The sequence below is a fragment of the Macaca fascicularis genome, chromosome 2 (genome assembly GCF_037993035.2).
Source record: "Macaca fascicularis isolate 582-1 chromosome 2, T2T-MFA8v1.1".
NCBI lineage: Eukaryota > Metazoa > Chordata > Mammalia > Primates > Cercopithecidae > Macaca > Macaca fascicularis.
Window position 1 is genome coordinate 2,227,598 of NC_088376.1, and position 25,097 is coordinate 2,252,694.

General features: G+C 42.8%; 1 protein-coding gene and 2 long non-coding RNA genes across 4 annotated transcripts in view; 1 reads left to right on the forward strand and 2 right to left on the reverse strand.

Moving 5' to 3' along the window:
- The window catches only part of PAK2 (p21 (RAC1) activated kinase 2), a 92,407-nt gene extending 74,503 nt beyond the window's left edge, over positions 1-17,904 (forward strand). For both annotated transcript variants that reach the window (XM_005545287.4, XM_065539633.2), the window contains exons 10-15: positions 239-351; positions 1,947-2,064; positions 5,533-5,632; positions 9,143-9,339; positions 14,453-14,590; positions 15,378-17,904. In XM_005545287.4, the coding sequence (XP_005545344.1) occupies positions 239-351; positions 1,947-2,064; positions 5,533-5,632; positions 9,143-9,339; positions 14,453-14,590; positions 15,378-15,464 (753 nt within the window). In that variant the 3' untranslated portion in view covers positions 15,465-17,904. The remainder of the gene's footprint in view (positions 1-238; positions 352-1,946; positions 2,065-5,532; positions 5,633-9,142; positions 9,340-14,452; positions 14,591-15,377) is intronic.
- Positions 17,905-18,408: 504 nt separating this feature from the next.
- LOC135969582 (uncharacterized) lies at positions 18,409-19,812 on the reverse strand. Its single transcript, XR_010584829.2, has 2 exons — positions 19,224-19,812; positions 18,409-18,915 (listed from the first exon to the last, which is right to left on the reverse strand). It is a non-coding gene; the product is annotated as an uncharacterized lncRNA (long non-coding RNA).
- A 2,423-nt stretch (positions 19,813-22,235) lies between these two features.
- On the reverse strand, positions 22,236-23,901 carry LOC141409598 (uncharacterized). Its single transcript, XR_012430532.1, has 2 exons — positions 22,729-23,901; positions 22,236-22,419 (listed from the first exon to the last, which is right to left on the reverse strand). It is a non-coding gene; the product is annotated as an uncharacterized lncRNA (long non-coding RNA).
- Positions 23,902-25,097: the final 1,196 nt, after the last annotated feature.

The window sequence follows — 25,097 nt, forward strand, 5'->3', positions numbered from 1 at the left end:
TCTTAGTGTTGGACTGACTGTGGGTGTATTAACTTCAAGATAAATCTAAAACTGTTTAGGCTCTATACATTACAAAGCATTGTGCAGAGGCAATGTGCAAGTAAAAGTACCACCTATGAGTAATAGCATTGTATAATATAATATACATGCCGTAAAGTAAGTTATTAACTGCTTGGTGTTTGTAATTTTCTAAGAGAATTCGTAAACCTGATTTTTTTCAATCCTGTTTTCATTATAGGTTGCTATCAAACAGATTAATTTACAGAAACAGCCAAAGAAGGAATTGATCATTAATGAGATTCTGGTGATGAAAGAATTAAAAAATCCCAACATAGTTAACTTCTTGGACAGGTAAATATGATTATTTCTTAAACATTGGGATAAAAATGTAGAAATTTTAAGTCTCATGGTTTGGGGGCTGGCTAGCCACTTTAGAATAAACTGTCAATGCTGAGAAATAAGAGGAGAGGTAAAAATAGCACACTGCAGTTTTAGAAGGTCCTTCTCTACAAGGATATCACTTGGCAAGTGAGAGAAGGCAGTTAAATGAAGGCCATAGCTGGTGGTGTTTATATTCATTGCAAATGACCTGAAGTGAAAACATGAATGGTTGGCTGTGATTCATGTCGTGACTGACAGGGGACTGGTCACATGGTTTTTAAACTTGTAGATCAATTTTTATTTCAAATGCTATCCTTTATGGACAAATTGTATGTCTATCAAAACCTCATTTAGTTTAGGAATTAATGTTAAATAACAGACCAAAAAGCAGAATAGAAAATGATGCATATTGGCCAGGTGCAGTGGCTCACACCTGTAATCCCAGCTACTCAGGAGGCTGAGGCAGGAGAATCGCTTGAACCAGGGAGGTGGAGGTTGCAGTGAGCTGAGGTCGCACCACTGCACTCCAGCCTGGGCAACGCAGTGAGACTCCTTCTCAAAAAAAAAAGAAAATGATGTATATTACTACAACTGCGCTTGAAAAAGCAGTCACATACACGAATGAGAGATTAGTTGAAAATGACAACAGTGGTTTTATTGAAGATAGAGGTGATTATAGGTGATTTTCTTCCATATTTAAATTTGTTTAGAATAAGGAAATGATAATACATTTCGAGACTTTAGCCCTAGTTATGGAGAACATGTTCATAGAAATAAACTTTTCAGGCCAGGCACAGTGGCTCATGCCTGTACTCCCAGCACTTTGGGAGGCCAGGGCAGGTGGATCATGAGGTCAGGAGATCGAGACCATCCTGGCCAACATGGTGAAACCCCGTCTCTACTAAAAATACAAAAATTAGCTGGCCATGGTGCCACGCACCTGTAGTCCCAGTTACTCCGGAGGCTGAGGCAGGAGAATTGCTTGAACCCAAGAGGCGGAGGTTGCAGTGAGCCGAGATCGCGCCACTGCACTCCAGCCTGGCAACAGAGCAAGACTCCATCTCAAAAAAAAATAAAAAATAAACTTTTCAGGTACAGTTCCCTGCTTTTTGAAATAACATTTCAAGTCAGCATAGTAGGGTGGTTAAGATAAGCCATGGGCTTTGGAATCGTTGATGCTTGGCTTCAGATTCTGGTTCTGTCACTTACTATTAATAGCTGTGTGACCTTGGATGAGTCACGAACCTCTCCAAGCCTTTGTCTCTTTATCTCTAAAACGGGACTAGTAATTTCTATATTGTAGGATTATTTTAATCAGAATGAATCTGTGTGCATACTCACACTACAGTTGTGGGCAAACTGTGACTTAAAAATGATTCAGGGTCATAACCTCAGTTATTTTTCTGTGCTGTTACATAGCAGCTTTCCAATTTTCTTCCTAACTCTCAAGCTACCAGCCCTCTAGTTTCATTGTTAGGGTGTTTAATATTTGAATTCTTCAACATAGGATACCATGTGTTTAGAAAAAATGTAAGTGTGAGTGTATTTGGTATGTGTATTTTTAGTTACCTGGTAGGAGATGAATTGTTTGTGGTCATGGAATACCTTGCTGGTGGATCGCTCACTGATGTGGTAACAGAAACCTGCATGGATGAAGCACAGATTGCTGCTGTATGCAGAGAGGTAGGTGTGCCTCCTCCTTGATACGTTATGGTGGTATGTGGTTAGCAAGAAGTGAACAAAAGGAACTTTTTCTGCACAGTTAATTGTTATTGTGGGAAGTGCTTTCTCTGTATACATTCTCTACAAGTTACTCCATCCCCATACCATTTCATCCTACACAGGCATTTCAGCCCTTTCCTTCAGGTATAAGATAATTTGGGAATGAATTGTGGACCTTTGAAGATCCAGATTCACAAGGAAATTCCGGTAGAGTGATGACGATCATTTACCATCCAAACAGGACACTTTTGAGAGTAAAAGGGTGTATACCATTAGAAATACACCGCTCAGCTGGAAGTGGTGGCTCATGCTGGTAATCCTAGCACTTTGGGAGGCCGAGGCAGGCAGATTCCCTGAGGTCGGGAGTTTGAGACCAGCCTGGGAAACATGGTGAAACCCCATCTCTACTAAAAATACAAAATTAGCTGGGCGTGATGGCGCGTGCCTGTAATCCCAGCTACTCGGGAGGCTGAGGCAGGAGAATCGCTTGAGCTGGGGAGGGAGACATTGCAGTGAGCTGAGATCGTGCCACAGCACTCCAGCCTGGCGACAGAGCAAGAGTCTGTCTCAAAAAAAAAAGAGGCCAGGCGCAGTGGCTCATGCCTGTAATCCCAGCGCTTTGGAAGGCCGAGGCAGGCGGATCACAAGGTCAAGAGATAGAGGCCATCCTGGCCAACATGGTGAAACCCCATCCCTACTAAAAATACAAAAATTAACTGGGTGTGGTGGTGCATGCCTGTAATCCCAGCTACTCAGGAGGCTGAGGCAGGACAATCACTTGAACCCAAGAGGTGGAGGCTGCAGTGAGCCGAGATCGCGCCACTGCATTCCAGCCTGGCGACAGAGCAAGACTGTCTCAAAAAAAAAGAAAGAAAGAAATGCACCACTCAACAGTGGAAACTAGAACTATCTCAGGTGAAGCAGGACACTTACTCGCCTTAAGTATCAATAAGTCTGTGCCTAGCTTCATTGAGTTCACTAATGGTGAAGAAACTGGTTATTTCTTTATATTCATTAATGAATTTCTAGACATACTATTAGCTTAAGCCAGTAGAATTCTGCCAAATTGCCAATTTAAGCCAAAAATAGGCCTTCTTTTTCCCACCTATGTCTCAGCTTTTTCTACAGATAAGTTTTGGGCTAATGGTTTGCTTATTGTCATTGAAATTTCTAATATCATAGGAATCACTGTCACAAAGGGCAGAATTTTAAGCTTGTAGGACTGTATTGTGTTTTCTGTGATTTGGCTTCAACAGTTCTTCAGGGACATGTGAATTACAAACTTTGTTCATGTAAGGATGATACATATATATTTCCCTTTTCCATCTGTCATCTTAAGGTGTTAAAAATATTCTTTGAGGCCGGGCGTGGTGGCTCAAGCCTGTAATCCCAGCACTTTGGGAGGCCGAGATGGGTGGATCACGATGTCAGGAGATCGAGACCATCCTGGCTAACCCGGTGAAACCCCGTCTCTACTAAAAAATACAAAAAAACTAGCCGGGCGAGGTGGCGGGCGCCTGTAGTCCCAGCTACTCGGGAGGCTGAGGCAGGAGAATGGCGTAAACCTGGGAGGTGGAGCTTGCAGTGAGCTGAGATCCGGCCTCTGCACTCCAGCCTGGGCGACAGAGCGAGACTCCGTCTCAAAAAAAAAAAAAAAAAAATTCTTTGAAAATTTTAATTCTGAATTATGTTCTACCTGAGGAATAGTACCTCTTTGGTTGAAGGGAGGAAATAAGAACTCTTGAATAGAATATTAATAGCATATGATATTCCTTAACAATGGATGCTTGGTCACTGGAAAGCTGATAAAAACAATAATTTACCTATTTATACTTAATTTTGTTTTTTCTACAGATTTCTTTGTAATCTATATAAAAATTAATTTTGGGAGTTCCTCTAATTTGAGTTTTCTTTTGTGTGCCAGAACTTTTTAATTGTGACAGTTTTCTTTCTATTTATTTGTACAAATATTTTCTGGAGCTTTGTATCTGATTATTTCCTGGTAAATATATTGTGGTGTAACACCCAATTTGTCTGTTTTTCCTTGAATGAATAGTAGAAGATTTTGGATGAGATTTTTAGTTGTGCTGACTTTGTTCTCCTGTCATGGGAGTAAGAAATAAAAGCACAGCCAACTTACACCCGTAGTTTATATTCAAAAACACCAGAGTGGGCAGATGTTTTAAACGTCATCTCGTTCTTGTTTGTAAGGAAGTGAAGAGTTTGCGCCTACTTTGTGCCTTGGTGCTCTCTGGAATATGGTGTAAGGGGAAAGCTATTCTTTCGTCATTCATGTCCAAGTTGTAGATGCAGCTGAATTAAAATCCGTCACTGAAGAAGAACATCTTGTCTCTGATGAACAGCCAGATGGAAGCGGCCACCCAGAATCTTACCGCTTCTCAGTGGCTCACATTGACTAACCTTCGAGTATCTCTCATTCAGATGGGAATGATCAAGTTTTTTCCATTACTGTTGAAATGATTTCTGAAGAGCCTGTGCATGTTTACTAAGTGTTGTATACCTTTAGGCATTTAAACCTGAAAGAGGCAATTTTTTATTGTTGTTTTGTTTTGAGACTGAGTCTCGCTCTCTCACCCAGGCTGGAGTGCAGTGGCACAATCTCAGCTTGCTGCAACCTCCGCCTCCTAGATTCAAGGGCTTCTCCTGCCCCAGCCACCCGAGTAGCTGGGATTACAGGCCTGAGGCACCACACCTCACTAATTTTTCTTTCTTTCTTTCTTTTTTTTTTTCCGAGATGGAGTCTTGCTCTGTCTCCCAGGCTGGAGTGCAGTGACACGATCTCGGCTCACTGCAACCTCTGCCTCCCAGGTTCAAGCAATTCTGCTACCTCAGCCTTCTGAGTAGCTGTGGTTACAGGTGTGTGCCACCACACCCAGCTATTTTCTTTGTATTTTTAGCAGACACAAGGTTTCATCATGTTGGCCCAGCTGGTCTGGAACTGCTGACCTCAGATGATCCACCTGCCTTGGTCTCCCAAAGTGCTGGGATTACAAGAGTGAGCCATCACACCTGGCTAATTTTTGTATTTTTTAGTAGAGATAGGGTTTTGTTATGTTGGCCAGGCTGGTCTTGAACTCCTGCCCTCAAGTGATCTACCTGCCTTACCCGGCCAGGAGGCAAGAAATTATACAGACCCAGCTCAACAGTGTCCCTGAGTAAGATCAGAGGATAGGAGGGCATCTACTAACCTTTCAAAAAATTTTATTTTCTTATATAAAACTTGAAGGAGGAGATATAATTACTTTTCATAACTTTGTATATAAGAGAGGATGTCTTCTCTTTATAACTAAAAGTATTGGTGGGTCTTTTCTGGGTACTGGAAGCAGTGCTCAGGCCATAACTACTGTACGGGAACCTCCCTGTGTCTTTTCGGGGCTACTTCATGAATAGGTGTTTTCTTCTGTTCAGTGTTTGCAGGCGTTGGAGTTTTTACATGCTAATCAAGTGATTCACAGAGACATCAAAAGCGACAATGTCCTTTTGGGAATGGAAGGATCGGTTAAGCTCAGTGAGTAACAAATGGACAAACCACTGTTTTTTATTTTAAGTTTCTGCCTTTTGTTTAATTAAAAACTTTTCTTGACCAATGCAAGGATTAATAATGATTTAATATAGGAAGAGGTAAGACCTTTGAAAACTGAGTGATACTCTGAGGGTTTTAACTAATCAGTGCCAGAGAAAGGACTAGCTAGATAAGACATTAGCTAATAATTACCACTAGATGCGACGTTTTTAGGTAATGTCTTTTCTTTTGAGACGGAGTTTTGCTCTTGTCACCCAGGCTGGAGTGCAACGGCGCGATCTCGGCTCACTGCAACCTCCGCCTCCTGGGTTGAAGCAATTCTCCCACCTCAGCCTTCTGAGTAGCTGGGATTACAGGTGCGCCCCACCACACCCATCTGATTTTTGTATTTTTAGTAGAGATGGAGTTTCTCCACGTTGGTCAGGCTGGTCTCGAGCTGCTGAACTCAGGTGATCTGCCCGCCTCAGTCTCCCAAAGTGCTGGGATTACAGGCGTGAGCCACCATGCCCGGCCATGATTGCTTATTTTTAAGTAATCTTAATGGGCACGCTCTCATTCATTTTTGATGAATACACATGCAACTGAATTAAACTTTTGAATGACATTTTTTTTTTCCTGGCTCTGCCATTTACTCGGTGAATAACCTTGGATAAGTTGTTTTTGTGCCTCCGTTTTCCTATTTGTAAAATGGGAATAATTGTAATAATAAATGTACCTTTCTCGTAGGGTTACCATGAGGATTAAATATTTTAATTCTTATAAGGTACTTAAACAGTACCTGGGTTGTTTTAAGTACTCATTTTAGCTATAAATATTATTTGACCTAACTGTTACTCTTTTAGAATTCTCTCCTGTAGAATTTCTGAACTTACATACCACAGTAAGTACAAGGATGTTCTCTGCAATATTGTAAAGAAAAACCAAAACTATCTTAAGTGTTGTGCAGTAAGAGAATAAATTAAATAGATTATTATATTTTTATATTCTGTGTAGTTTTTTTTGTTTGTTTGTTTGTTGTTGTTTTTTTTTTTTTTTTTTTTTTTGAGACGGAGTCTCGCTCTGTCGCCCAGGCTGGAGTGCAGTGGCGCGATCTCGGCTCACTGCAAGCTCCGCCTCCCAGGTTCACGCCATTCTCCTGCCTCAGCCTCCCGAGTAGCTGGGACTACAGGCGCCCACAACCGCGCCCGGCTAATTTTTTGTATTTTTAGTAGAGACGGGGTTTCACCGTGGTCTCGATCTCCTGACCTTGTGATCCGCCCGCCTCGGCCTCCCAATGTTGTTTTTTTTTTTGTTTTGAGACGGAGTCTCGCTCTGTCACCCAGGCTGGAGTGCAGTGGCGCGATCTCCGCTCACTGCAAGCTCTGCCTCCCAGGTTCACGCCATTCTCCTGCCTCTGCCTCCAGAGTAGCTGGGACTACAGGTGCCCGCCACCACACCCGGCTAGTTTTTTATATTTTTAGTAGAGACAAGGTTTCACCATGTCAGCCAGGATGATCTCGATCTCCTGACCTCGTGATCCACCTGCCTCGGCCTCCTAAAGTGCTGGGATTACAGGCGTGAGCCACCGCGCCCAGCCCTCTGTGTAGTTTTTAAGATGAGGCAGGCCAGGTGCAGTGGCTCACGCCTGTAATCCCAGCACTGGCCGGGCGCGGTGGCTCAAGCCTGTAATCCCAGCACTTTGGGACGCCGAGGTGGGCGGATCACAAGGTCAGGAGATCGAGACCATCCTGGCTAACACGGTGAAACCCCGTCTCTACTAAAAAATACAAAAAAAAAAAAAAACTAGCCGGGCGAGGTGGCGGGCGCCTGTAGTCCCAGCTATTCGGGAGGCTGAGGCAGGAGAATGGCGTAAACCCGGGAGGCGGAGCTTGCAGTGAGCTGAGATCCGGCCACTGCACTCCAGCCCGGGCCACAAGACTCTGTCTCAAAAAAAAAAAAATCCCAGCACTTTGGGAGGCCGAGGCAGGTGGATTGCTTGAGCCCAGGAGTTCGAGACTAGACTGAGCAACATGGCAAGACTCCATCTCTACTAAAAATACAACAGTTAGCTGGGCATGGTGGCAGACGCCTCTAATCCCAGCTACTTGGGAGGCTGGGGTAGGAGGATGGCTTGAGCACAGGAGGCAGAGGTTGCAGTGAGCTGAAATTGCTCTACTGCACTTAGCATGGGCAACGGAGTGAAACGCTGTGACAAAAAATTTAAAAATAAAAAATGTTTAAGTAGGCAGATAAATGTACTGATACGGAAAGGTCTCTTTAAAAAAAAGGTTTTACAAAAGTTTACAGAATATCCTGATTGATAATGCAAACCAAACAGTTCATAGATTTTATTCATGCATATATGTACATGCGTAACCAACAGTCTAAAGCTTACAAACCTAAATTTTAACAGTAGTCACATATGGAGTAGAATGGGTTGAACAGCATAAGAAAGAATTCTAAATACGAATCCTGACTTTTCCACTAAATGAATATTGAGTACTACACCAGGCGTCCTGCGCCTCTGTTCCAGGTGAGATGGCTGAGAAGGTAGCACGGGCGGCGAACTCATCGCTTGGTGCAGTTCAGTGTGTTCTTTTTCTAGGCTCTCTGCTGAGACGATGGATGTTTAGTGACTCTAGCTTCTGTTTGTTTTATTCAAAAACAGTTTACAGCTGGGTGTGGTGGCTCCCACTTGTAATCTCAACACTTTGGGAGGCCAAGGTATGAAGATCCCTCCCTGTGTTGCCCAAGAGTTCAAGACCAGCCTAGGCAACATAGGGAGACTCCCTCTCTACAGGAAATTTTAAAAATTAAACAGAATTCAAAGACAAAGTGGTTTCCGTGGCCTGACCTTCGACCTTTGCCTGATCACTGCCTTTAGTTTCGGCGTCTGCCTTCGCTTACTTGTTCATGGACCTCTTTCAGTTCTCTTAGATTTTTTAGGGAGAGGCCGGGCGCTGTGGCTCACGCCTGTAATCCCAGCACTTTGGGAGGCCGAGGTGGGAGGATCACGAGGTCAGGAGATCGAGACCATCCTGGTCAAACACGGTGAAACCCCGTCTCTACTAAAAATACAAAAATTAGCCCGGCGCGGTGGTGGGCGCCTGTAGTCCCAGCTACTCCGGAGGCTGAGGCAGGAGAATGGCGTGAACCCGGGAGGCGGAGCTTGCAGTGAGCCAAGATTGCGCCACTGCACTCCAGCCCGGGAGACAGACCAAGACTCCGTCTCAGGAAAAAAAAAAAAAAAAAAGGTTTTTTTGGAGAGAATGAATTATTCAGAATAAAAGGCCTCCTGATAATTTGGACTCTGTGACAAGTAAAAGTAAAATGTGAGAGTGTGTTACATCATGAAAATATTTTTAAACTCATTCTGGTTTACTTTATTAATAAAATCCTTAAAAACAAGAGGCTGAAGAGTCAAAATATAATTAATTACATCATCTGAAGTGAACTCCTTTGTTAAAACGATCTGTGGAAACCATTAACTCTGTTCTGTTTTGTTTTGTTTTGTAGCTGACTTTGGTTTCTGTGCCCAGATCACCCCTGAGCAGAGCAAACGCAGTACCATGGTCGGAACCCCATACTGGATGGCACCAGAGGTGGTTACACGGAAAGCTTATGGCCCCAAAGTCGACATATGGTCTCTGGGTATCATGGCTATTGAGATGGTAGAAGGAGAGCCTCCATACCTCAATGAAAATCCCTTGAGGGTAAGATCAATTAAACACCAGCCTTGTAAATATTTTTCTTGAATTTAAAGTAGAAAGTTGATAAAACCTAGTCTCTGCCCCTAACTCTTCATCTGAAAATCATTTGCTTTCTGAGTCACAAATTAATGTGCTAGGTGAAGACTTGGTAGGTTTTTAGTAGTAAGCTGTATTGTTTTGTGTTTTACATAGGAAGTTTGGAGCACCTGCCTCTAAACCTTCTCCTTCTTTTATGTTTTAAGATTTTTTGAGACAGGGTCCCACTCTGTTGCCTAGTCTAGAGTGCAGTGGCGCAATCTCAGCTCACTGCAACCTCCACCTCTCAGGTTCAAGCGATCCTCCTACGTCAGCCTCCCAAGTGGCTGGAACTGTGGGTGTGCACCACCACACCCAGCTGATTTTTGTATTTTTATAGAGACGGGGTCTCTCCATGTTGGGTCAGGCTGGTCTCAAACTCTTGACCTCAGTTGATCCACCCACCTTGGCCTCCCAAAGTGCTGGCATTACAAGTGTGAGCCACTGTGCCTGGCCACTTCTTTTTCTTTTAAATTACCATATGTGGTTCGACATTATCACTTATTAAGGAAATGTAAATCAGAACCTCAACAATCAGTGGCTGAGGCAAGAGAATTGCTTGAACCCAGGAGGTGGCAGTTGCGGTGAGCCAAGGTGGCCAAGAGCTACTGCACTCCAGCCTGGGCGACAGGGTGAGACTCTATCTCAGAAAACAACAACAGCAAAAAACCCACCCCAACAGGATAACACTTCCAACTACTAGAATTGTTACACTCAAAAAGACAATAATAAATGTTGGTGGCCAGGTGCGGTGGCTCACACCTGTAAACCCAGCACTTTGGGAGTCCGAGGTTGGGAGTTCAAGATCAGCCTGACCAACATGGAGAAACCCCATCTTTACTAAAAATACAGAATTAGCTGGGTGCGGTGGTGGGCACTTGTAATCCCAGCTACTTGGGAGGCTGAGGCAAGAGAATCGCTTGAACCCGAGAGGCAGAGGTTGCAGTGAGCCAAGATCGCACCACTGCACTCCATCCTGGGCAACAAAGCAAAACTCTGTCTCCATAAATAAATAAATAAATGTTGGTGAGAAGATAAACTGGAACCCTTGTTCATTGCAAAATATAAAATGGTACATCTGCCTTAGAAAACAATTTGACAATTCTGTATGAAGTGAATACTGGATTACCAGATGACCTAAGAGTTCCTCTGCTGGGTACAGACAGCAGAGCCAAGAGAATTACAATCATACATCCATACAAAAGCCTGCATGCAGCCTCAATTATTTCCACTAAAAATGGAAATAATTCAAACCTGCTGAACAGTGGAATATTATTTGGTCATAGGAAGGAAGTGCCAATCTGTGTTGCAGCACTGAGCCTTCAAAGTATGGTGCTAAGTGAAAGAAACTGAGTAACAGATGGCAGTAGATTCTGGCCCTCTGTATCCTGAATGCTTTTCATCCCGTTGCCAAAGATTCCAGTTCATGTGCGCAGTTAAAGTACTTCTCTAGAGGTGATTAATTAGGGTACTTTTCAGAACGACGTTTAAAGTCCTCTAATTTCATTCATTCATTTAGCCAGTATTGATTTGAGTACCTGCCGTGTGCTAAGCACTACTCAAAAGGCTGTCTAAAAGAACCCACACAAATTCCTGCTCTTACAGAACTTATATTCTAATGGGAAAAGAGAGAAAAACCAAATAAACAGAATAATGTGTAATATATTGAAGAATGGACTCTTGAGTGCTGAGACTGGCAGGAAGGAGGTTAGGGCGTTTACTTTCAAAAGGTGCTTGGAGAGCTGGGCACAGTGGCTCATGCCTGTCATCCCAGTATTTTGGGAGGCCAAGGTGGGAGGATTTCTTGAGCCTAGGAGTTCAAGGCCAGCCTAGGCAACATAGTGAGACCCCATCTCTACAAAAAAAATTTTAAAAATTAGCCAAGCATGTTAGTGTGTGCCTGTAGTCACAGCTAACTGGGACCATCCCGCCTCAGTGGGTGGGTCACTTGGTCCCAAGGAAGATGAGGCTGCCGTGAGCTGTTCTCACATCACTGCACTCCAGCTTGGGTGACAGCTAGGCCCTGTCTCCAAAAAAATACAATAAAAATAAATTTTAAAATTAAATCAAAAGCATGCATAGGGAGGGCTTCACTGAGGTGAGGTGACATTTGGACACAGGAAGTGCGAGAGTGATACTTACCTAAGGGGAAAGGATTCTAAACAGAAGGCACAACATGTGCAAAAGCCCTAAAGCAGGAGCGTGCCTGGTGTATCAAGAGGTGATGACGGACCTCAGCATAGCTGGCCTCTGCTGAACTAACAGCAAGAGGTGGCGGTCGATCTGCAGAGAAACCAGGCCAGGCTGTAGTGCCTTATGAGACCCTTGGAAGGATTCTGGCTTTTACTGGAGGCCAGATGGGGAAACTGTTAGAGAGATTTGAGCGGAGGAGTAAGTTGGTCTCCTTAGGTTTTAATAGGATTGCCCTGGCTACTTTGTTGAGAGATTCTTGAGGAAGGCAAAGGCAGAGCAGAAGACCAGTTAGGAGGCTGATGTAATGATTCAGGCAAGCAGTGATGATAGCCTAGACCACGACGGTATCAGCGGAGGTGGTAAAAAGTGGTGGGATTCTGGATGTATTTTGAAAGAGGAGTCTACATGGGAGAGAGAAGACCAACGGGATCTGTTCCCAAGTAACTTAACTGCTTTCCTGTACAAAGCTGAAGAATATTACAGGACTGCGCCCACAGCCAGGAGTGCGCTTAGGCTTCAGAAGAGGCTCGCCTCCAGTGGCCTTCACTGTGACAAAAAGGTATATTTGAACCCCAGTGAGACTGGTGAAATCACCAGCGCCAGCTCCTATCAGCAGATCCAGAAGCTTTCCAAAGATGGGCTGATCTTCTGCACGCCTGTGACTATCCATTCCCAGGCTGGATCCCCCGCCCCCCGCAAAAAAAAAAAAAAAAACCCTTGGTCGGGCACGGTGGCTCACGCCTGTAATCTCAGCACTTTGGGAGGCTGAGGTGGGCGGATCACTTGAGGTCAGGCGTGACCAGCCTAACATGGTGAAACCTTGTCTCTACTAAAAATTCAAAAATGAGCCAGGCATCGTGGCGGGCACCTGTATTCCCAGCTACTCGGGAGGCTGAGGCGGGAGAATTGCTTGAAACTGGGCGGCAGAGAGATTCTGTCTCAAAAACAAAAAAACCACCTTGGCCCACAGGCATATGGGCATAACTGCTAATGCACAAATTACCAAAAAGGCAACATGGATGAGGAAGACGAGAATTCCGTCCCAGCTGCTCAGAAGACACTGTGAATCCACGAAGATTGGCCTTTACATGTACATGAAGTAAAGGGGGGACATGTTCAAAAACAAGCAGGTTCTTTGGGAACTGATTCCATGCTGAATATAGACAAGGCCTCAAGAAGCTTCTGGTTGACCAGGCCAGGGCACGTGGGTCTAAGACCAGGAAAGCACTGGTCCAAGAAGGAGAAAGTCATTAAGACTGTCATATAAGGCAGTGTTTACTGCCTTATATTAAGGGGGGACATGTTCAAAAACAAGCAGGTTCTTTGGGAACTGATTCCATGCTGAATATAGACAAGGCCTCAAGAAGCTTCTGGTTGACCAGGCCAGGGCACGTGGGTCTAAGACCAGGAAAGCACTGGTCCAAGAAGGAGAAAGTCATTAAGAAAGTCATATAAGGCAGTGTTTACTTAAGCCATTACAGTAGTTTTATAGATCTAGGTAGTTACTAGTAATGATGACCTGGGATAATTTGTTTTTGGTTTTTATTTTTGAGACAGAGTCTTGCTCTGTTGCCCAGGCTGGAGTTCAGGGTGCAATCTCCACTCACTGCAACCTCCACCTCCCACATTCAAGCGTTCTGCCTCAGCCTCCCAAGTAACTGGAACTACAGGCGTGTGCCACCACACCCAGCTAATTTTTTTTTTGTTTTAATTTTTAGTAGCAATGGGGTTTTGCCATGTTGCCCAGCCTGGTCTCGAGCTCCTGAGCTCAGGCAATCCACTTGTCTCAGCATCTTAGAGTGCTAGGATTACAGGCATGGGCCACCATGCCCAGCCTAATTTTTTTTTTAAGTCTTCACAAATCTCATTTTTTAAAATGATACGTATGACTTGAAAAAAATTTGAGAAAACTAAGCAGGATGATCAATGGTGAGATTGTGGTTATTTTTAATTGTTAACATTGTTTTATTTTTTAAAGCAATATGGACTGGGCACAGTGGCTCACGCCTGTAATCCTAGCACTTTGGGAGGCCGAGGCAGATGGATCACTTGAAGTCAAGAGTTCAAGACCAGCCTGACCAATATGGTGAAACCCCATCTCTACTAAAAATACAAAGATTAGCTGGTCATAGTGGCATCTGTAATCCCAGCTACTCCGGAGGCTGAGGCAGGAGAATCACTTGAACCCGGGAGGCAGAGGTTGCAGTGAGCCAAGATTGCACCACTGCACTCCAGCCTTGGTGACAGAGTGAGACTCTGTCTCAACAAAAAAACAAAACAAAACAAAAGCAATATGCATCGCATTTATAACTAAAGAAAAACCAAATGTGAATCTGATTTTGGAAGAATAACTTAGAGAAATGTAACATCTAAAAATAAGAGGAAAGTATCAAATCTAAATTTAAATGAGATAATGATAAGCCCAGTTTAGTATTTTATGATGATTTTCTTTAAAGAAGAAAAGTTCATAGACTTTATTCATGGCTCTGTGACTGTGCTGAGCTATCCTTTTCTTTTTTTGAGACAGAGTCTCTCTCTGTTGCCCAGACTGGAGTGCAGTGGCCGGATCTCGGCTTACTGCAACCTCTGCCTCCTGGGTTCACGCCATTCTCCTGCCTCAGCCTCCCGAGTAGCTGGGACTATAGGCGCCCGCCATCACGCCCGGCTAATTTTTTTGTATTTTTAGTAGAGACGGGGTTTCACCGTATTAGCCAGGGTGGTCTCGATCTCCTGACCTTGTGATCCACCTGCCTCAGCCTCCCAAAGTGCTGGGATTACAGGCGTGAGCCACCGTGACCAGCCGTGCTGAGCTATCTTAAGTGGATCAAAGATGTTCTTCTATTTTTAGGCCTTGTACCTAATAGCAACTAATGGAACCCCAGAGCTTCAGAATCCAGAGAAACTTTCCCCAATATTTCGAGATTTCTTAAATCGATGTTTGGAAATGGATGTGGAAAAAAGGGGTTCAGCCAAAGAATTATTACAGGTAAATTTAAAAATGATTTCATTTGGGGGAATAGTTGACTCTTTTGGTAACCAACAGAAAATTTTCCTAGGGCTAATAATTAGATTTCACTATTCATTGATCACTAGCGGTATGACAGCTGCTGCAATTTAGGGTTTCATCCTATCATTCTGAGCAAACTAACACAGGAACAGAAAACGAAACACCGCATGTTCTCATAAGTGGGAGTTGAGCAATGAGTTGGACACAGGGTGGGGAACATCACACACGGGGGCCTGTCATGGTGCAGGGGGGAGGGGGGAGGAATAGCATTAGGAGAAATACCTAATGTAAATGATGAGTTAATGGGTGCAGCACACCAACATGGCACATGTATACATATGTAACAAACCTGCATGTTGTGCACATGTACCCTAGAACTTAAAGTATTGAAAAGGGGGGTTCATCTGCTGGGATTAAAATTCTGACAATACCACAGTGTGCAGTTTGTGCATAGTATCAATCCTCAGACCTGTTTACAGTCTGCGTGTAGTGTCGGTCCTCGGACCTGTTTACAGTCCTCAGACCTGTTTATTGCTGGCTTGCGTATATTTGTGTATATTTGTCAAACTGAAATGATTCTGCTTTCATTCAACTCTGAAAGTAATGCATTGATTATGTTAGTCTTATGAAGGTGTTAATATGTGTTTAGTTTATTAAATAAATTATGATTGACAAGTAGTCTTTGGGGCTTAATTGAACAAAATTATTTTGTTTCTAACCTGATGAATAGCACTTACACATTTATTTTTCCCTTTCTTTCTGGCAGCATCCTTTCTTGAAACTGGCCAAACCATTATCTAGCTTGACACCACTGATCATGGCAGCTAAAGAAGCGATGAAGAGTAACCGTTAACATCACTGCTGTGGCCTCATATTCTTTTTTCCATTTTCTACAAGAAGCCTTTTAGTATATGAAAATTATTACTCTTTTTGGGGTTTAAAGAAATGGTCTGCATAACCTGAATGAAAGAAGCAAGTGACTATTCTCTGAAGACAACCAAGAGAAAATTGCAAAAAGAAAAGTATGACTTTTATATGAACCCCTTCTTTAGGGTCCAAAAGGAATTGTGGACTGAATCACTAGCCTTAGGTCTTTTCAGCAAACAGCCTATCAGGGCCATTTATCATGTGTGAGATTTGCATTTTACTTTGCTGACTTTGTTGTAATAGATCCCATTCATTGTCCCCTTTGGGGTATTTCCAATACTTGAATGGCAGATTGGAGTTTTTCAGAGTATTTGTTTATCTGCTAGTCTTTCTCTCCTTCATAGCTTTCCTTTCCCTGGACTTGCTCCTTTTGAGTTGCTTTTGAGTTTCTCATGCCTAGGCAAGTGTAATAGAAATTATGTAGCTCCTTCTGTTGGCAAAGGAGCTCTATATAGTTTCACTTTGTATAAAAGTTAGGACCAGCTGTTGTTACATGTAATATTTTAGTTCAGAACTTGACCTGAAGGAAGGGAAGAAGAGTGTGTGATTTTTACCTTTTTTAACAAATGTGAAAAAGTCAGTTTTAGAAATTTCGTGGTAGTAAGTTTGGCATTTGTTACATGTATAGAGAGAAGACTAATAATCTCTATTTATAACTAAATCATTGAGATAGAAAAAGATTCCCATTGACTGTAGACTTCTTCCCATTTTGTCTTCCCTTCTGCCTGTTTCCCCTTCAGGTTTGGCTCCAGGAACCAAAGTGATTTGTTCCTTGTTCCAACCTGGACTTTACGACTTTGGTTAGTGCCCTACCTTCCTCTTCTCTCCTTTCCCCCTTCAATTTGGAAATAAATTTCTGTATATGTTGCAATTTTAGATTTAGGTTTGTTCTTTTTGTTTTTCCTTAATCCTCTCTCACCTCACAGATACTCCCTCCCATGGCAAATAACATAATAACCAGTGAATTTTCGGAACTTAAAATTAGGTTTTTTCCACTTAAAGGAGAAAAATATTTGGGACTAGCAGAGGCAGAGTGAGAGATGTGGACCTTGGTGAGCTCTGATATAGTGAGAAGAGATTATACTCATGAAGGAGAATGTTTGTGTTACAGAGAAGCAGCTGATAGCAAATCGGCCGTGGGCGCATTGCCCGGGGTCATCATCAGTGTGGCATTGTCTGTGAGAACTTGAGTGACAGAGTATTTCTTGTGAATTTATAGATCATTTGAGATGTTGAGTTACTTTTTTTTTTTTTTTTTCCAAATAAGTAGAGACTATTATAAAAAACGAGAAAGGAAAATGAAATGTGCGTGTTGATAGCAATAATTTGTTTCTTTTAAAGATTCTAAAAGGTCTGAGACCTGTAGCATTAATTATTTGAGTGCCCTCCTTTCTCCCCTCCCCTCCCTTTCTCCTCTCTTCTCTGCTTTCCTCTCCTCTCCTTCTTCTTTATTCGTAGTTTTGCTTTTGGAGTAGGTGTTGTTCAAGTATCAGTGGTTTGGTTCTGGCATTTTGTTCCCACCATCCCCTTCCCCCATGAACTTCCCCCCTGCTTCCCATCCTGCAGTATAAATCATGAATAAAAAATCATTTTGCTGTTGTAGTATACATTGGGGAAACTAGAAGGGTTTTATTTCCATTATTTTATTCCCGCTATATCTATGTTAAGATACAATTATAAGGAGAGAAGTGACTTTTTCATTGATTAGGCAAGAAGGTTTTCAGAAAAATGAGTAAAATAATTAATGAAACATATTTAGAGCACTTAATGGTCTCTGTTTTCAATATAATTCTTGATTTCATTTTTCTCTGGAATATATTGGCCTTCTACAGCTATTACTGAATTACAGAAACTGGTTTACTTCTGGCAGAAAGCTGCAGTGCCACCTGAGTTCCACATTTTAACTTTCTGTGTAAACAGCTGGATGGATTGTGATAAAGAAGATGCTACCAATGAAATAGAAAACCACCTAGATGAGAAGACTGTGATCCTCGTGCCCTCAGAGGCACTTCCCTCCTAAGTCAAAGACCATCCTCATTGACTGTGTGCCAATGCCTCGTTTCAGGCTTGTGACTCAACAAAGGGCTTTTCCATTGATAGAAGCAGTTTGGGATTTGTAGTTACAGCTTCTTCGATAGTTACCTGCACGTCCATTGCTGGCAACTGACTTCAGTCATTAAAACCTGGCTCTTTGGTTAAGGGAGCTACACTGTGGTTTATTCTTAAGTTACGTGGATAAACTAACCTCTAACAGAAATATACTTTGGTTAATTTTGAAATGTGTCATTTTTAAACAAAATCTTAAAAGCAATACAGAATTGTGATTAATTTTAAATTAAAACATTCAGAACTTGTTGAAAGAAAAATTATATCTGAATCAAGATTCATGATTTTTATTTTTTATTTTTATTTTTATTTTTTGATACAGTCTCACTCTGTCACCCAGGCTGGAGTGCAGTGGTGTGATCTCAGCTCACTGCAACCTCCGCTTCCTGGGTTCAAGCAATTCTCGTGCCTCAGCCTCCTGAGTAGCTGAGACCACAGGTGCACGCCACCACACCCAGCTAATTTTTTGTATTTTTAGTAGAGACAGAGTCTCACCATGTTGTCCAGGCTGATCTCCAACTCCTCAGCTCAGGCAGTCTGCCCACCTTGACCTCCCAAAGTGCTGCAATTACAGGCGTGAGCCACTGCGCCTGGCCTCATGTTTTTTAAATAATTGCCTTTTATATCCCCCCCCTTTTTGTCATCACTTTAGAATGAAAATTCTCATTTAAATCTAAAAGTTACCTTAATAGTCCTCTTGTGTTATTAGGACAGTATTATTATAGTACTTATTTATTTTATTTTAGACTTAAAGTTATCTTCTCTTTTTCTTTTTTCTTCTGCTGCTTTTAGGGACAGTTAAAACTGGGAAACTATGAAACATGGAACATTTTATCCTACCTAGAATAGTAAACGAGTAATTGTGCAGCATAAGACACCAAGGCTAATACAACTCTATCTTCATGTATTGAGTGCCTGGCACATAGTATTAATTCTCTTCTCTTTAACATATAAATGTTAAGCTGCTTACAGTCTAGTAACTACCAATTGTAAATGAGCCTGTGCCTTTAACAAGCAATTTTAAACTACCTATGAGTATTTCTTTATAGGGCTCACTTAAATACATGTTTGTATATACTGTATTCTGGCCAGAATAATTTTAGATCTGATCAGGTAGTAGCTAAAATTTAAAAAAAAAAAAAAAAAAAAAAGGTGCTTAAAGAATTTGCATCAATTTTTGAGTCTAAATCTTTTAAAATATACTGAGATCCACATCTAGTAAAATGGCAGTGTCAAAATATTACAGATTATAGTTAAAATCCAGATTAATACTCATTTGGGTTTTTTTTTTTTTTTTTTTTTTTTTTTTTTGAGACAGAGTCTCGCTCTGTCGCCCAGGCTGGAGTGCAGTGGCGCGATCTCGGCTCACTGCAAGCTCCGCCTCCCGGGTTCCCGCCATTCTCCTGCCTCAGCCTCCCGAGTAGCTGGGACTACAGGCGCCCACAACCGCGCCCGGCTAATTTTTTGTATTTTTAGTAGAGACGGGGTTTCACCGTGGTCTCGATCTCCTGACCTTGTGATCCGCCCGCCTCGGCCTCCCAAAGTGCTGGGATTACAGGCGTGAGCCACCGCGCCCGGCCTCATTTGGGGTTTTTTTATAGTAGAACTTCATTGTAATACAAAAAGCAGATTATCTTCCTGTCTCCACTCCCCCAGTAGGTATTGAAACTGGTAAAATCAGTTTTTTGATAGTGTTGTGTATATAAGAAAAAATATATACACGCCTTCTTTTTTCTCCCCCAACACATTGAACACTCTGGCAAAGATGCTGTGGTGGGTGAGGTTGGAGTTAGAAAGAAGCAGGCACTGGCCGCCTTTGAAGGAATGGAAGTCTCTCCCATTCACTCCTCTAGAGTGCTGCCGAGAGAGGCAGAAAGGAATGGGTGACCATTCTGCCAAGCACACTTCTATTCTTTATTAAGAGAAACAGTTATGTTTGGAATTCAATGTTGGAACACATTGGCTTTTTTTCCCTTGTTTTGATAGAAGTGGAATTAAGTAAAAGTAGTTTGTCTTTTCTGTTGTCTTCAAATTTTATAATGCCTTTTATTTTTAATTTAATCCCGTTCAATTATTTAATTGTTATACATTGACATTAACTGCTGTATTTTACGACTTTGTTCAATAATTTTGTTCTTTCAGGGCTAGAAATAAACTTTTTAAAAAAATTTGCATTTTTAACCTTTCCTAAACTTATTCTTTCTTTTGATCAGAATAGCATAAAAGAATATTTAAATGTTTTAATAGGTTTTCAGAGAACATTCTAGTATTTTTAGTGATAAATATTTTAAACCTTTTAATGGTGTTTTGCCATCATTTTGAATTTATTACAAAGCTCCAAAGTAGGAAGGTTTCTAGAAATGTGTGGGTGGGCAGTAAACATGAAGTTTTCCTTTTTTTTTTTTTTTTTTTTTTTTTTTGAGACAAAGTCTCACTCTGTCTCCCAGGCTGGAGTGCAGTGGCACGACCTCAGCTCACTGCAGCCTCTGACTCCCAGGTTCAAGTGATTCTCCTGCCTCAGCCTCCGGAGTAGTTGGGGAAGTTTCCCCTTCTAAATCAAGTTCAGAATAATTTTCTTACAGTGTTTCTCTGTCAGACCCAGGGAAACAGTTCTGATTTGAGCACATACTTGGCTGGAGTAATAAAAACCTGATCGGAATTTCTGTGTTAAATGAACCAAGAAACCTTAAGAGTGTAATACGCGGTAAAAGGCGTCACTTCATTATGTGAATTAATTTGGGATCTTAGATACCCTAACATAGGGAACAGCCACAGTAATGGTTTGCTATCAAAAAGCATAAAATAGGCCGGGCGCAGTGGCTCACGCCTGTAATCCCAGCACTTTGGGAGGCCGAGGCGGGTGGATCACGAGACGTCAGGAGTTCGAGATCAGCCTGGCCAACATGGTGAAACCCTGTCTCTACAAAAAAAAACACAAAAATTAGCCCAGCAGTAGTGGCGTGTGTCTGTTATCCTAGCTACTCTGGAGGCTGAGGCATGAGGATTGCTTGAACCCGGGAAACGGAGGTTGTGGTGAGCAGGGATGGTGCCACTGCACTCCAACCTGGCGACAAAGCAAGACTCCGTCTAAAAAAAAAAAAAAGCATAAAATAAGGCCAGGCGCGGTGGCTCACACCTGTAATCCTGGCACTGGGAGGCTGAGGCGGGCAGACTGCCTGAGCTCAGGAGTTGGAGACCAGCCTGGACAACATGATGAAACCCCGTCTCTACTAAAATACAAAAAATCAGCCAGTTATTGTGGCGCATGTCTATAGTCCCAGCTACTGAGGCTGAGGCACGAGAACTGTTTGAATCCGGGAGGTGAAGTTGCAGTGAGCCAGGATCATGCCATTGCACTCCAGCCTGGGTGACAGAGCAAGACTCTTGTCTCAAAAAAAAAAAAAAAAAGTATACATATTTTTATCCTGGGTGAGAGGTGGAGGCAATGACTTTAAAATGTATTTGTTACACTGTGTGGCTGTTTTGTCTTGTTCTAACATATTTCTTTGAACTAATAGCAAATGCTCAAAGCATTGCCTAAGAAAACTTTTAAAAGTCTGTGGTTAATTTCAGAAGCTCTATTTCTAGGGCTTGATGGGAGGATGGCTTGGGTCTGGGAGGCAGAGGTTGCAGTGAGCCAAGATCATGCCACTGTACTCCAGCCTGGGCAACAGAGCAAGACCCCTGTCTCACAAAAAAAGAGTTGATAATTGCCTATATCTCTATAAAGATAATTTTATAGTCTCAGTAATCCTGATTATAACTGTTTTACCCATACATCTTAGTTTGGGGTTAGGGAAAAAAACTAAAAATGCTGCATTTCTGGGAAACAATTTGTTCAGAAAATGACAGCATTTATATAAACTTGTAAGTTACATCAAGAGACTGATGATCTTGAAAGGAATGACACTGGTGGATATATCATCTCTGGTACATTTGTTAAAAGATGACCATTGCGTTGCCTCCTTGCATCCGTCCCAGTTTGTGCTCTGTAGCAGATGAAAACGTCTCACCCTAGCAGTGCTGCCCTTTTTTTTTTTTTTTTTTTTTTTAACAATCCAGATAGAGTGACAATGCCATCCATTTCTGTTTTTCTTTCTTAGACCTGTAGGTATATACAGCACAGCATCATCAGCGCATTGCCAAAAAACTGTTTTCCTTTATTTCTTAAGAAACTACTTCATAGGCGCCTGTGGTCCCAGCTACTCGGGAGGCTGAGGCAGGAGAAGGGCGGGAACCCGGGAGGCGGAGCTTGCAGTGAGCTGAGATCCAGCCACAGCACTCCAGCCTGGGTGACAGAGCGAGACTCCGTCTCAAAAAAAAAAAAAAAAAAAAAAAAAAGCCGGGCGCGGTGGCTCACGCCTGTAATCCCAGCACTTTGGGAGGCCGAGACGGGTGGATCATAAGGTCAGGAGATCGAGACCATCCTGGCTAACCCGGTGAAACCCCGTCTCTACTAAAAAATACAAAAAACTAGCCGGGCGTGGTGGCGGCGCCTGTAATCCCAGCTACTCGGGAGGCTGAGGCAGGAGAATGGTGTAAACCCGGGAGGCGGAGCTTGCAGTGAGCTGAGATCCGGCCACTGCACTCTAGCCTGGGCGACAGAGCGAGACTCCGTCTCAAAAAAAAAAAAAAAGAAAAGAAACGACTTCACTTTGACTTACATATTTAAAATAGAAGTGTAGGGCCGGGCACAGTGGCTCACGCCTGTAATCCCAGCACTTTGGGAGGCCAAGGTGGGTGGATCACCTGAGGGCAGGAGTTTTAAGACCAACCTGGGCCGGGCGCGGTGGCTCAAGCCTGTAATCCCAGCACTTTGGGAGGCCGAGACGGGCGGATTACGAGGTCAGGAGATCGAGACCATCCTGGCTAACACGGTGAAACCCCGTCTCTACTAAAAAATACAAAAAAAAAACTAGCCGGGCGAGGTGGCGGGCGCCTGTAGTCCCAGCTACTCGGGAGGCTGAGGCAGGAGAATGGTCTAAACCCGGGAGGCGGAGCTTGCAGTGAGCTGAGATCCGGCCACTGCACCCCAGCCTGGGCGACAGAGCGAGACTCTGTCTCAAAAAAAAAAAAAGACCAACCTGGCCAACGAAACCCCATCTCAACTAAAAATACAAAATTAGCCAGGCATGGTGGCACATGCCTGTAATCCCAGCTACTCGGGATACTGAGGCAGGAGAATCGCTTGACCCCAGGAGGCAGAGGTTGCAGTGAGCTGAGATCATACCATTGCACTCCAGCCTGGGTAACAGAGCAAGACTCCGTCTCAAAAATAAAATAATAGAAGTGTACAATTTTCAAAACCTAATTGATCCAGGCCATAAAATTAAGGAATATCTAGCAGTACAACCCAACTCTGATTGCTTTAATATATTGTCAGTAAAGTCTTCAGGGAGCTTCAGGATTGAAACTAGAAGACATCTCAGTCACATTCCGTATTCCTTACATTGTAGTACACGTTACGATCTGCTGCTAGTAACTTTGTTGAGCTGTTTTTCGGTAAACTAAAAATCTTAATCATTTGAGTTTTTACTATAGACATTGTCACTGTTTTGTTCACGCTCTTGGTGCTACAGAAGTGTTTAAACGTTTGACCATCTCATTTGTTCATCTGTAGATCTGTTGGAACGTGCCATGAGACTGTGGTGTCATTGAAAATGACCTTAGGCCTTGGACTGTTGGATATATGGATAAGCTACTTTCATGTAACCTGCATTGTCAGCAAATACTTTTCCACTTCCCTTCAGCCCTGCATGTTTTACTGTGGATAAACTGTGTTCCGTTATGCGCCTGCTGTGTCCTGTTTCTGTGGTGGTGTTTTGTTTTGTTTTGTTTTATGACAAAGCACAGCTGGCCAAGGTGTTATCACAGGTGTGAGTAAATGAGAGCTTCTTGCTGCACATTCCCCATCCAGTCACGAAGCACCGCAAGACACAGAACTGTATGAAAGCTTATTTTTACTTAGTTTCATCTTATAGTCGTGTTTGAACTTGTGAGTTTCTTTTACATGGAACTGTTTAATTTTGAGATTTGCTGCTAGAGGGAGGACTGGTTATGCTTTTGGAAGTTACTAGCAGCACTGCTCTGGTAGGATGTGCACGAAAACGGTTACTGTGAGTTGCTGGGCTTGTTTCTGTGTCTGTTTTGAGTGATAATACAAGGGCCCACATCCTAGGGGGTTTTCAGGGTTAAATTCATTAATTCCAAATAAAATATTTAGAATGATGTCCAGCACGAAGTAAACATTTGATAAATGTAATCTCCTATCATTATTTTTTTTTCCCCTCTATGGAATTACCGGAGCAGGTGCAGAAGTAACGGAATGCCGCACAGAGCTATTTGCACTTTTCTCCCACCTCTCGTATTTTAAAAATGTATGCATTATGGAAATTATTCTGCAAATATTACACAGCTTTTTTTTTTTTTTTTTTTCTAACAGGATCTCCCTCTGTCATCCAGGCTGGAGTGCAGTGGCACAGTCTCAATCTCGGCTCGCTGCAATCTCCGCCTCCTGGATTCGAGCGATTATCCTGCCTCAGCCTCCGTGTGGTTGGGACTACAGGCAGGTGCCGTTACAGCCCAGCTAATTTTTGTATTTTAAGTAGAGGCAGGGTTTAACCATGTTGGCCAGGCTGGTCTTGAACTCCTGACCTCAAGTGATCCACCTGCCTCAGCCTCCCAAACTACTGGGATTACAGGCGTGAGCCACCACACCCAGCTGTTCCACAGCTTTACACAAAGAAGGCCCCCAGTACATCCCTATTTGGTCACACAGTGAGAAATTGTATATTTTACAGTATTGCATAGCTGGTAATGTGACACTGTGCATTACAGTTTGGATAATCACTTTCCTGAAGAGAGATTGCAAAGAAAAAAATTTAAATCGAGAATTGATTTTTGAAGTTTTTGTTTGTTGTTGTTGTTTTAAATAGAGACAAGGTCTCACTGTGTTGCCCAGGCTGTTCTCAAACTCCTGAACTCAAGTGATCCTCCCGCCTCGGCCTCCCAAAGTGCTAGGATTACAGGTGTGAACGACCATACCCAGCCAAGAATTGTTTTATGTATTTATTAGAAATAAGTTTGTAAACCACAGGTTCCAAAGTGTTAGTACCTTTAATTAATGTAACAAGAAGTTCAGTGTTTGTCAGTCTGGGGTTGTCCTAGGACAACCGGGGAGTCCAGCAGCCCCGCCAGCACTTGGACTCTCCACGTATTCACTCTACCATTCTTAGCATGTAGGCCTGTATCCTTATGCCTGTTGCAACATAGATACTAGATGGCTGGTGCACCTCCAACCTCTTGTCCAGGTGTCAGGCAGGAAAAAGAGAGATGGCAAAAGGCAACGTGGAGAGCAGAAGGGAGTAGTACTTACAGCAAGAGAACACAAGTTTTCCCAGAAACCCTCAACTTCTGTCCCATTGGCCAGAACTCATTTGGCACCCCATAGCTG